At 34.9% G+C, this 13,981-nt stretch overlaps 1 protein-coding gene and 1 long non-coding RNA gene across 2 annotated transcripts in view; one reads left to right on the top strand and one right to left on the bottom strand.

The window, feature by feature from the left end:
- Positions 1 to 13,981, bottom strand: part of LOC111418043 (SPG7 matrix AAA peptidase subunit, paraplegin) — a 29,882-nt gene that overhangs the window by 6,868 nt on the left and 9,033 nt on the right. Inside the window, exon 2 of the mRNA XM_071194015.1 lies at positions 49 to 266. Within this exon, the coding sequence (XP_071050116.1) occupies positions 49 to 192 (144 nt within the window). The 5' untranslated portion in view covers positions 193 to 266. The remainder of the gene's footprint in view (positions 1 to 48; positions 267 to 13,981) is intronic.
- On the top strand, positions 1,044 to 7,004 carry LOC139428943 (uncharacterized). Its single transcript, XR_011639623.1, has 3 exons — positions 1,044 to 1,401; positions 2,237 to 2,765; positions 6,568 to 7,004. It is a non-coding gene; the product is annotated as an uncharacterized lncRNA (long non-coding RNA).

Below are 13,981 nucleotides of genomic sequence, written 5' to 3'. Positions count from 1 at the left end.
AAATAAATTGTAGAGTAAACACAACATTTGGGGATGCGTAATAAATACTTTAGTATTGCTGCTTAAACATCTACAAATCCCTTTGGTTAAGATGGTCGTTGGAAGGGTGGTATTGGGAGATTTTTCTTGATTTTGCGCATTTCTTAGGAGATACCTAAGAGGCACTTTAACTTTACTTGCGTTTCTGTACATTATATTTTGAGAATTTCGTCATATTGACAAACAAAAATTTTTGGTTAGGATTTTGACGTTTCATGTCAAGGAAACTGCAATTTTATAAATTAAAATTAAAGCAACATTATTAAAAATTTATTTATTAATGATTAATTTACATAAAAATAATATAATTAATTTAAAATTGCATAAAAAATTAATAATTAAAATAGTGATTAAATGATCGTGTTTAATTGGGGTATTGTAATATAGATGGCGCGTTTGGTGTGTACTAAAAGTTGAGAAATTTTTGAATTCTGTAACGGGCATGTGGTTCGTCTGCATTTTTTTCGTTATAAAAACAGGGGGATTGACCAAATCCTGTTTTCTAACACAACATTGCTCACGTAGAATCGAAGCGGAGATGAGAAAATAACGAAACAATCTACATATATTTGGAATATTGAAAATTTAAGCAAAGAAGATATCCTATTTTACACCGTCTTAGGTAACATAACCTTTTATGTAATCTTTTTTAAATAATGATTAAATTAGCATAAAAAAGACATTTAATTCACCAAGAGCAACGTATATCATGCGCATTTTTAATTTGGCGATGGTTGCTTAGCAACTCTATATGGAAATTCATTTAGACTGTGCCAAGTTAATATTATGAATAAATTATGACTAAAAAAATAAATAATTTTATATAATTAAACGGATTTAATTGTGAGAAAGTGTATCAGATTATATAATAGTTGAGTGTGGGTCATATTCGTTAATTGTAAATCTTTAAGAAATCCTTTAAATTAAATTAAAATCGCCACTCCATCTAGCGGTGGCAACCATATTTAATTTTTCTTTTTGACGTTTTAAAGTCAGCCATTTCTTCCTAAATTAACTAATTTTAATCACTTCTTATGACTATTTCCAGCAATACATTTTAGAGAGCTTATACTGTGATGTCTCCATACCTAACGTTGAATCTTTTGTTACAACCACATTCAGGGGGCTCGCTTTCAATTCCCATCATTAACATAGCGCTAGGTATGTATACTATAGTGGTACATATAGCCAGAGAAAAATGGATTGAAAGTCTATTCATAAAACTGCAATGATGAATACAGTGAATTCTCAACATCTGCCTAATGGCTCGAAAAGGAATCAGAAAGAACGGGATACGACGGACTTCACACAAGAGCAAAGACGACACTTCCAACAACCAGTTGGCTGCCTACCTGTACACTTGTAAGCTACCATAAACTTATCTATTAGCGATCTATACAAAGGATAATTCCTAATTAGTCAATACATGTTATCACAAAATTAGTTTAGTAACGACAATTAGAAATGTTAAGCACTGTGTATAAACAAATTTTAGTCATCATATTCATATACAGTAGTGTGATAATATAACACGACGTTCTTATTAGCACATTTCTAGTATATCCATTTTGTGCACTACATTCTTAATACACTGCTAAGCCTGAATGTTTCTAGGTGTAGTATTAATTCTAGTTTTCACTGTTATTCAGCTTTAGATTGTGGTATATTTTTATTGAACGAAAAGTAGAACTAACACTAGATCTAGAACCAGAACCATTCGGGTTTAGCTATGCGTCTCGTAAGTCTGAGGGCGCACGGATAAACCCAAAACTTTCTAGTTCTAGGACTAGTGTTAGTTCTAATTTTGTACTGGCACTATCACTAGAACTAACACAAGACCTAGAACTAGAATCATTCGGGTTTAACCGTCTTGAGAGACGTGCGGCTAAATCGGAATGTTTCTAGATCTAGGTCTAGTGTTAATTCTAGTTTTGCACTTAACACAACACCTAGAACTAGAATAATTCGGGTTTAGCCGTCTTGAAAGACGTGCGGCTAAATCCGAATGTTTTTCCACTAGTTCGATAACTATTATTACTGCATTCATATATTGTAAGTTATATGAAATTCCCGGTATGTTGCTTCTTGATTTGATCCTGTAAATCTAAATAACTTATAAGAGATACAAAGTTAATATTGGCAAAAAAATTTATAAATCAAAATTTACATATTAATAAAATTCAATATAATATTTCAGGTAGAAAATCGTACAATGCTATCCTACTTATAACTTTAGGAAGTGGACACAATGGTGCAACGCGTGACCACCGAGGGGAGCATCGACTGATACGTTGAGAGAGGGTTGTCGGAGGGTGACGTGCGAGGGGGAAATGCTGAAATAATATTGACGCAGGCTGTCGCTGCGGTCGCGCGAAGTAGAACACATAGGGGCCCCTCACTGCTACCGTGCCGCCGTCGCGCCGCTAGCTCTGCCCCGGCATTGTTGCCTCTTCGTCCTCATTGGCCGAACACGGCCATATTGGCGGATTCTTGGCGTTCCCCGTTGTCGTCCCTCTGTCTACCTTTCTACTCTACCATCCTATTGCACCTGACGCGTGGCCCTCCGTACCCCACCAGAACCTTTCAAGCGACCATGGACTACCGTCACGACCGTTTACCTAGGTGTCATTATTCATTAAGCCCTCATTATCGAGCTTCGTTCTTCACATTTCTGTATGACTTTATTATTAATGGATTAAGCGATTCGAAAGGATTTCAGGGAAAAGGTAAAGATTTCAGTGGTATTTTAATGAAAATCTTAACAATCAAAACAACTGTTAAATAACACGATATAATCGATAAAATTATAGTTATAAATGAAAATATGGTACCTTAACTTTTTTAGTTAAACTAATTATTACTATGATACATAATTTGCCTACTAGAATTGAATCGCTCGTTAGTTAAACATACACCAAGAAAACTACAAAGCATACTAATGATGTTTGATTTGCTATTTTAAAATCTAAGTAAGTACTTATGCATAATCTATAAGCTGATATTTATAATATTTCCAAATCTAGTTCGCATATGAAAGATCAAAGTAAATGATTTAATAAATTAAGACCATGTTAAAATACAGCTACTTATTCTGCGAATTGATCGTGACTCGTGTTTAATATACTTCACCATATATTTTCTTGCGGAAAGATACATGACACAATCAAAGAAATGAGATAGCCTCACCGTCAACAAATTGAAATTGACGATCATACCATTTAGTAGAGAGGAGGCCAGAGTAATTCATAATACTAAATAATACATACTACATAATATTATATAACTATATGCTAAAGTAATGATGGAGTAGTTAAAACGAAGCAAACATAAATATTGTGCAGGTGTTTGCTCCGCCATGTGACTGCTGACTAAAAATTGGAGAATTTTTACCATCAAATAGAAGAGGAGACTGATAGAGAAAATCGAATAGACGCTAAGATCAGCAAAGGAAGAAAGGATCCCGTTATTGCTGAATTTAGAGTGAGTGTCAAAAATGAGAAAAATCTTATTATTCGTAATGTATTCTTTGATTTGCCTAAAAGAAGACTATAGACATGGACTTCTTCTGCATAAAGATGTCGATTTAAATCATGACGTATATATTGATTTGAGAAGGGTGTCGATAAAGTTCAACATGATAAGATGCTACAAGTGCTAGAAGATACAGAAGTTAATGACAAAGAGATAAGAGTAATAACAAATTTATATTGGAACCAAACTTCAGAAGAAGTAGAAATCAAAAGAGGTTGCATTTTGTCACCATTGATCTTCTATCTTTTACGATGAGGTTAATGAATGGGAAAATCGTAAATCAAATTCGTTATGCCTTAGTCTTTATTAGTTTGGAAATGCAACTACAGAACCTTCTGAATAAAATAATACATTACTCCAAAAATTACCATCTGACACAGAGCACCAGCATAACTAAATATATGACTGTAAGGAAAAGTAATAACAATCAGAATCATGGATTTACGTGAACGGCATCTAACTCCAACGAATAAACAGAATATAATCTGTGAGAAAATTAAGAGTTGAATAATCAAAACACGAACAACGTTAATAAAAGTGAGGCAAATCTTTCATATACACGACATAAACAACGATTTAAAAATGCTAAGATGCTATATTTTCCCTGTACGAGGTTGAATTCTGGACATTAACGGACCCCTATTGAAATGAATTTGAGATGTGGAAGGATTTTTAAGAAGGCTGGATAAATATATTTATACCATTACTATATCATTAAAATTGCAATTAAACTCACACTCACGGTTCCGATTACAAGTAGACATTTAGCTCTTTATGTAAGATATTGATTCTGGAGTTCTAGGGCAATACTCTTTAATATGTTTCACGGTTTGATTTTCACCTCATTCGCAGTAGGGCATTACTTCTTACACCATTTTTGCAGAAAGTAGGTTGGCGCCAATCTCCCCATATATTGGTAGGTTTTGGTTGCTCAAGATCTTTTTGTACTTGCTCATGAGAGAATTTATATGGCGCAGGTTTGGAAACGGTGTATAGAGCTATTGCAGTGGAGTAGATTTGATAATCTTTGCGATCATTTCCATTGTGGCATTGAGCTGAACATCGATTCTGTGTGTCTGGAGGACTGTAAAGCTATCTGTACCGCTATGTATTTAGCGGTTCAGAAGACAAGGCTCAGGAGTATTGAGAACAGGGTGAAGACCGATGCTCCCTTTCATGATCCATAGAGCATTTGTATAATATTGTTCTTCGATTTTAGATTTTCCGCTGTTTTGATTACAAGTTCTTTGAATGAGAGCATTCTATCACTTAAGTATTTTGGTGGTTTCATGTTCTCGACATGTTATTTCAGCTTTTTTGGGTAGATAAAATCACGAATGAAGCAGTTTTACGGTGATTTAGAAAATCAACCGAACAGACGAATAATATAAAGTGGCGAAAGCTCAAATGCTATGTAGTCCATACTAACCATGTGTAACGCAGCAAAATTTGCTGCGCTGACACACTGATACTAGCGCACCTAAGTAAGTTAGCGCAATGTATCAACTCAATTGCGCCATAACACAGTTGCTGGATGCATCGCATCTATCTCTCGCCGGTACCGCATGCTATCTCGTTCGAAGTTCTAGCAAATGAAGGTTTTATACGTGATTAAGGGCTGGCATTTTCACTTACATATATATTTGTAAATCATCAAGTCACACCGGCGTGCTTTACTACGCCAACGGTGGCGCAATTGAGTTGACTCATTTTAAAATTGGGTATCAGCGCACGTAACACGCTGTACTGAGTTAACTCATTTGCGCCGCGCAGCGCAGTGTTACACATCTCTAGTCCATACTGGCTAAAAAAATCTTAGAGCGTGATTTGAGCCGTCAGCACATCGTACTGTCGTGATAAAAGTAATGATAGCTAATTTAATCGTCAACATCATAGTCAACGATCGAAACCATCATGACACTATTATATTTTTATCTCTCACGTATTGTCATTACATTCACGATTTGATAACACGAATAGTTGCGTTAATACAAGATGTGCACCAACTGTATCTATAAATCTGCCTCATTAACGAACCCGATTCGAGTAAATTGAGTTACCAATCACTTTTAAGCTTTTTCTGAGAAATCAATTTCTTTAAAATCTTAGAGGAGTTAATGTTATCAAATGGATCGTTGGAAAGATAACTACAGAGCCATCATTCCTCGCCGGTTTCGAGTTTCATGATTAGGTTTTGCTCAAAATCACTTGGCATGAAATATGAATGCTAAATATAAAGGGGTTAAGATATTGTATAAAATAGAGTGGTTAAACTAGCTGCTAGGATGAGTAAATCTTTTTGAATCATTAGGAGCATGTTTGAGCATAAAAGTAATGTTGCCACAACTTTCTCATGAAGCTCCGCTACTAAGTTACTGTTTTAATCATTTTATCAAAACCACCAGGCTTATAGAAATTTGTATTTCTACTTTTATCCAAATTGACTGCTTTATTAGTTCTAAGTTAATAATCTTTTTCTTCACCAACTTCTCAAAATTGTGGAAATATTGTAATAACTAGAGGTTGTGGTTCGAACTAAATTTGTTTGATTCTTTTTTGGCCTTATTTTTGTTTTGTCTTTTTCATAGTATGGTACTTATGAGGTTCGTTTTCTAGTACTAATTTGTAATTATACTAACGCTTCATTGTACAATGTGGTTCTATATACAAGCTTCTCCATTTCATTAAATTATACAAGTGTAATAAATGAAATGAATATCTATGTTTGTTTTATCCCCAGAGAATAGATCTACATTAAGATACTCTAACAGCCTTATTTTTGTTAGCAACCCGAGATTCTCATCTCAAAATTTTCGGTGTAACATTCGATATTTCTCAATAATATCTTACACTTCATAGATGTTAACCTTAATCAAGCTCTTTATCACAATCATGTTAAATTTAATCAACATAAATCTCATAATCATAAACAAAGAACTTATTTTAATTAAATTTATTTATCTTAGTTGATATTATTTAGTTTATAATTGATTTTAGACTATAATGCGTATTTAAGTCATCGTTGGGAAGTAAAAAGAATAGAAAAATAGATGGTTAGTGAAGAGAAGTAAAGGGACATTGCGGCTGCAGCAGCAGCGCGGCTGAATAAACAAGCTTAACGCGGGAGTAGAACGGGCGAAGACAAGGAATAGATAAATCCATTCCGCGCGAACGTCGTTCTGCCTCCTCCGTCGGACGACTTGAAGACTTTTTCGTTTTTGCGCCCCGCCTTTTAAATTAGAACTCCGCGACCCTTTTATTTTCGGGCCAAGACCGTTCCTCTTCCGTTTTAATTGTTATTACTAGCTCAGACGGACGATTCGTTTCCAAGAGACGACGTCGTGACGACGACGATTCCGACGCCGACGCCACCGACACTCTCAAGAAATGCCACTTTCCAGGTCACTAAGAAAACAAACTTAAGAAATGTGAATTTAATTAATAATACAGATAAAGAGTGTCGTAATAAATATATATATTATAATTTAAAAATAATTAATGTTACATATCGACTTCTTCGTAGGATGAAAATGAGAGAATTAAGCGGTTTTATCGGTATTCCGAACTCAGACGGAGATGGTGAGCGCTTGAAGAGAGACCGACGGGAGTTGGACGGTTAATTCCGGGGGCTCTGAATAAACAGACCGACGCCGCCGCCCTCTCACTACGCCCCATCACCCCTTTTCCCCTCGCAACCCCGTACAAACAGCCAGGCTAATGCCACTCTCTATTTGCAATGCAATTTGTTCCGTAGAAATTACAATTAACCGTGGGCCGGAGCCTATTCTACTCTAGCTTCTGCGGCTACCAACCCGTTAGTGTTAATTAGACAAACTTTCAGGCAAATTCTCCACAAACCCTACATCATTATGCGTTTTATTCCTTTACTTTTTTAAACATCATCGAAAAGTTAGAATCCACGAAAAAGTAATTGGACGACAACCGTAAATATCAGGAACCACCCGCTTGTCTAAACACCTCTTAAATCTCACACTTCAGCCGCGAACTGTCAAGTGTCTACACTGTACGTGTTTAGGTGGTATTTAAATTGCCTCTCTTCGTTCGTTTCTTGACGGTCATTTAAAAATAAGGTTTCTCTCACGCGATAAATCTCGGTGACTTATGAGCGCGGCGTCATATTTTCACACATACTCGCCGAATTCACATATTTTAGAGGTAAAAAAAATCTTAGAAATATACATATATCTGTGTGAACGGAAAGAGGTGAACGGCGACCGAACGTAAACACGACGAACCGGAGAGGTTTCGGTTCCCACAGTCTCAAAACCCGAAATCTTTTCACGTTTTATTACATATGCCTACCGAAGCTAATGTAAATACGTGAACCGCGTGTGTATATGTAAATTTTCATACGGGGTTCGTTCAAGTATCTCTTTTTCAACTTCCACCATAAGTCCGAAAATAAAAAAATCAAAATCTCAATTTTTATCCATTGCGAGTCATGGTGATTGTAGTGGAAATGTTGGCATTCGTCGCACGCATATAACACACGCGCCGCCTTCGGGTACACTTCGCCACGTACTATGGAAATGATGAAACAACACTCCAACAACTGCCACCATCGTCGCATCAGCCGCCGCTTGTCATCCTAGGGGCGACGTTCACACCGCGCCGAATATTAATTAAACAAATATGACGAGGCGCGGCTTTTTACGATATAGGGGAGCATGCAGAAATAACATCACCGTACGTTAACACTTTACACACCCCCATTTAGATTGTCAATGTTCGTGTGTGCTAATGGATTACATATCAGCGGTAATGTAGGTAAATACAATCAAATATACATAGTAACAATAATAATTTTAGTCAGAAAACGAGATAATGAGGAAAAATGATTTTGTAAAAAAAGGTATGTAATACTAATTTGCTATTAATTGTATACTGCTTTACAAATTTCACCAGAGTCTTGTCTTGTAGGATGCTGCCTAAATAAACATAGATAAAGATTAAGTATTACAAAAGGAAAAAAGGCTTCTTCAAGTAGGCAATGAACTAAATATATTGTATTATATTGACCTATAGACCCAAAAATACACAGATGGAAATACACAACCTTGGAATATACAGGGTGTCCCGCTAAGCGTACGGAGCGGCTGTATCTCAACAACGGTAATGCCTAGAGGTTTGGGAAAAAAATCCTTATAAGCAAAGTGGCCAAGAGAAATACTTAGAAATTATTTTGAAGTTCGTAATTCGACCACTACGGGGTGTAACTGCCATAGAGAAACATAAAATTCCCGCTATCTCAGAAAGTTAGACGATGAGCTATAACTTTGACAACATCATTTAGTAGCTTGGATAATACCGCATCGCTTTTGTTTTGCGATATTTCTCAATCTGTCATAATAAGGGAGGGGGAGGCCAATGCGTTTTCAAATGTTTACATTTTAATATCTCCTGGACCATTCAACCGATTTGAATATTTTTGGTCTTGTTTGAAAGATTTTTAAAAGATATTTTCAGTAAGACCGCTTGGTTTAAAACAAATAAACTAGAGGGCGTTATCTGCAGCGGTTACATATTTTTGTGATTTTTGATAAAAAGTTAAATGGAACGGTACTATTTACTTCACAGACCATTAATCACCATAAAATTTGCTAAATATTAGTGAAAACCGCATCTCGATATCTCCATCCATTCACGAATTATAAAAGAAAATGTTAAAAATTCGTATATCTTAATCGGATCAAGTTACCTTAGGAAACAAATAAGAGAGAACAAAAATTTTATTATCTAGAACCTTCCTTCACACTTTATCCAAGCTTAGAACTGCTTCAAAACTACTTTTGAGGCGTGTTGAAAAGCCAACGGATCAATGAAACATCAACAATGATAATAAAACAAAATAAACCAAAACACTTAGAATAACTTAAATTTTTGGCAAAAATAACACACTAATGTGCGAAATGCCTTCCATAAACCTCGATGCATTTATTTAATCTAGTTTCGACGAAAAAAAGCGCTGCTTAAGTCTCGGCCCTGGACAGGTTTCTACTGGTATTTAGTGTTTTGTCATATTTTCCCTGGTTATTGGTTTTTCTTGAAAAATCAGGTCGTTTAGTCTACCCAATAGATAAAGGGGTGAAAGCAATGTGGGTTTTGCTCGAATCAAGAATGCATATTATGCAAGTTTACATCAGCTTGTGGACAGATGCTTCATGCAACCATAGCATTTGTGATAAAAGGTTTGGATTTGCCCAAATCATATTTAAAAGTCAATGGTAATAGTTCAGTGTGTTATCATAATCGGTATCTGTTAAGGCCTGATATAAAACAACGTGGTGGAGATATTATTCTCTTGAGAAATCTTGTGGACAATTGTTTTCGGAGTTCCCAGACTATGTGGGATCACATTGCGCACCAATGTGCTTTAAGAATTCATAGAGATATCTGAATGGGCTACACGTTGCCAGTTTTCCGTAATCGCTAAGTCAATCTTAAAAACACTTCTAGAGAAAAATGTCTTTCTTTGTCGTAATTGCATTGCACATTTTTGCCATGAAGTTGCATCGTATTCGAAACATTGAAAATAAATCATCATACGCTCTATCAATCATACGCTTCTGCGTTGATAAATGACATGTTTACAGTTACCATGGTTATGTGATTTGTTTTTATCGATGAGGTCACTGGGTCCGATTGATGGCACTCGAGTTTTTAACATTTTCTTCTATAATTCGAGAACGGGTGGCGATATCGAGTTGCGGTTTTCACTCTGTGAAGTAAATAGTATCGTTCCATTTAACTTTTCTTCAAAAATCACAAAAATATGTAATCGCTGCAGATAACGCCCTCTAGCTTATTTGTTTTAAAGCAAACGGTCTTATTGAAAATATCTTTAAAAAGAGCATAAAATGCTCTTTCAAACAACACCAAAAATATTCAAATCGGTTGAATGGTCCAGGAGATATTAAAATGTATACATATGAAAACGCATTGGCCTCCCCCTCCCTTATTATGACAGATATGAGAAATATCGCAAAACAAAAGCGATGCGGTATCATCCAAGCTATTAAATGATGTTGTCAAAATTATAGCTCATCGTCTAAGTTTCTGAGATAGCGGCAATTTTATGTTTCTCAATGGCAGTTACGCCCCCTAGCGGTCGAATTACGAACTTCAAAATAATTTCCAGCTATTTCTCTTGGTCACTTTGCTTATACAGATTTTTTTCCCAAACCTCTAGGCCTTACCGTTGTCGAGATACAGCCGCTCCGTACGCTTAACGGGACACCCTGTATACTTTATATTATATGAAAAGAATTAGTCCTTAGATTGGTAATTAAACTGACAGATTGGAGGTGCGTCGGAATTAAACTTGAAGAGAATATAACTTTATCAGTGCCTCTAAGAAATTAAGAATAGCTGGATAATGAAATGGAATTATTTATTACAGCTATCCAACAATTTGCATGGGTTAATACTTTAGATATTTCTGAAAAAAAGAAGACTGGCATCAGCAGATAAAATTATAATAAATACTGTCACAACTAACTACTCAAGAGAGAAAGTCAAAAAATTAAAGAGAACTCTGTCAGTGACTACCTGAGGAAACTGTCAAATAATAGTAAAGCTGATTTATTATTTACTCTGGAAAGTTTATTAAGTAAAATCTACTAATTAAAACCGCAGGCGGCACGTGGGCAAAAGTAATACACAAAAAGCCACGCTGAATATCTTGAAGAGACTTTCTAGTGAAATCCGGGTAGAAATATTTTTGACTGAGGAATCTTACCCAGGGGAAAGCGAAAACAGATCCGTTATTTCAAAAGAAATAGTAACAGAAATGAAAGAAAACATTAATCCGAAAACCTAAAAAACTACCAAATTAAAATTTTGATAGAGGTTGGCATCAGGAACTTCACTGCAAAATAGCCAACTGAACCAAGATCTTTAGTTCATCAGGAAATCTCTGAACTTAAAGCATTTAACTCAGGAGTACGACAAGGCAGTGTACAAGGGCCCTACTTACTATACCGGGTGTCCCTCAAAAGTGGCTCACCCCCATATTTTTCTTTATTATTGGTGATATAAGAGAACCATTTGGAATGCATAGTTAGGTCGCTAAAACGGATTATTACGACATGAAATCATTCTTTTTGTACTTCCGGTTATACCGGATGTGAGTTCTAATTTCGCTATTTTTTTAAATCTATAATTTTTTTTTCTTCACTTGGGTTGATAGTAATATTTCACATAACTTTTACTTGAAAAAATTTTCACAATCACTTATAATTTTTGAAAAAAAAATTATTTTCGTTATTTTATAACGTTTTAGTACCTTCGGAAAATGTTTTACAACTTTTGACGCATAGTAGCTAGGTTAATGGTATAAACTACGTTATGTCCCTCTTGATTTGCTATTTCTCGAGCAGTGATCACTGCTATGCTTTAGTCAGTGGTTCTTTTTTAATAATGGTGTAAATTAACAGTTGTATTAAATTAGTTTTAAAAGAAAAACGCGATCAAACAATTAAGTTTAATTCAATTATTTTTTATTTTTTGTTCTTTTACACTAAATGTTCTGTAGCTGATAGTAACTTATAATGTCCATTGTACATTATAATTTGGATTGTTTACTTTATTTTGGTTAAAACCTCTCAGATCACCTGAGCTGTATAATACACCAGTAAGGTCTCGTGAGGTATTGGAAAATAAATCGAGTTAGAAATTGTATTACCTAAGTATCTCCGCAGGAATAACGTATACGCAAGATACAATTATGTTAAAATCGAGGCGGGAGCATTTTGAAAATTTAGAAAATTAGTTTTTTTGAACTTACAATTGAATTAAATTTAATTGTTGGATAGCGTTTTTCTTTTAAAACTAATTTAATACAACTGTTAATTTACGCCATTATTAAAAAAGAACCACTAACTAAAGCATAGCAGTGATCTCTGCTCGAGGCATAGCAAATGAAGAGGGACATTAAAAAATAACGAAAATAATTTCTTTTTTCAAAAATTATTAACGTTCGTGAAAATTTTTTCAAGTAAAAGTTATGTGAAATTATACTGTCTACCCAACTGAAGAAAAAAAAATTATAGATTTAAAAAAATAGCGAAATTAGTACTCACATCCGGTGTAACCGGAAGTACAAAAAGAATGATTTCATGTCGTAATAATCCGTTTTAGCGACCTAACTATGCATTCCAAATGGTTTTCTTATATCACCAATAATAAAGAAAAATATGGGGGTGAGCCACTTTTGAGGGACACCCGGTATATAAGTAATATACAGGATGTCAGATAAAAAACGCCCCAAACTGTAACTCTGTCATTTACATTCTGATTTTCATGAGGGTGATATCAAATGAAAAGGTGTGATGAATACTATGATTCATGCTACAAATAAACTTTTTCCAACGCCATCTTCAATTTCAAGCGATTATCAACTTTTGATTTTCAAAATGCTCGGTATGTTTTTCGTCATGTTATTGAATAGAGATTTTTTTCTGAACCCATTGCTGTGCAACACATTAACATTAATTGTAATTGTAGTAAAGAAAAACATTAAAACAGTTTCTGAACATTCTCTTAAAGTCACTTGTGTTATGCTGTAGTGTGCCATGGGAAAAAATAATCATTTACAACTGCTTCCGGCATTGAAATATCATTTAATGACTGTTATCAGTTTTGCACGTTATTTTTTTCTATGGCACACTACAGTATTGCAGAAGTGACTAAGACTAATGTTTTAATTGTTTTTCTCTGCTAAAATTACAATTAATGTTAATGTATTGTACAGCAATGGGTTCAGAAAAAAAATCTCTATCCAATAACGTGAAGAAAAATATACCGAGCAATTTGAAAATCAAAACTTGATAACGCTTGAAATTGAAGCTGGCGTTGGAAAAAGTTTATTTGTAGCATGAATCATAATATTCATCAAACCATTTCATTTGATACCTCGCTCATAAAAATCGGAATGTAAATGACACAGTTACAGCTTGGGGCGTTTTTTATCTGACACCCTGTATATGAGTGTGGGCAAAGATGACGTAAAAGCGGCAATACATTTATAAACATCAGTTAACAATATTAGCAACTCCACAAGTCATGGAAAATCAAGTTAAATGAAGGTGTTGTGGCTATTCTCTCTCTATCACTTGGTGACTAGCGAATAAAAATTGTTGGAGCTCTTCTTCTAACAATCGGTGTTTCTAAACTTGTTGGATAAAATGTTAGCGTCAAGACAGTTGCACTATGTCTGCCGAGTGCTTATAAGAATGATTCTCCAGATCGCGTTAGTATGTGTAAAGGAGGAGTAGAGCTAAGAGAATTTTTCGGGAGGCAGATTTCTGATGATTACGTAGGTTAAACAGTTCTAGTACTTAACATTAAGTGTTACTCAATACTTTGAAACTGCACCTGAGTTTATTAGACA

Source organism: Onthophagus taurus, chromosome 1, assembly GCF_036711975.1.
Source record: "Onthophagus taurus isolate NC chromosome 1, IU_Otau_3.0, whole genome shotgun sequence".
NCBI classification, from domain to species: Eukaryota; Metazoa; Arthropoda; class Insecta; order Coleoptera; family Scarabaeidae; genus Onthophagus; species Onthophagus taurus.
This window is presented reverse-complemented; position numbering and strand designations above follow the sequence as displayed.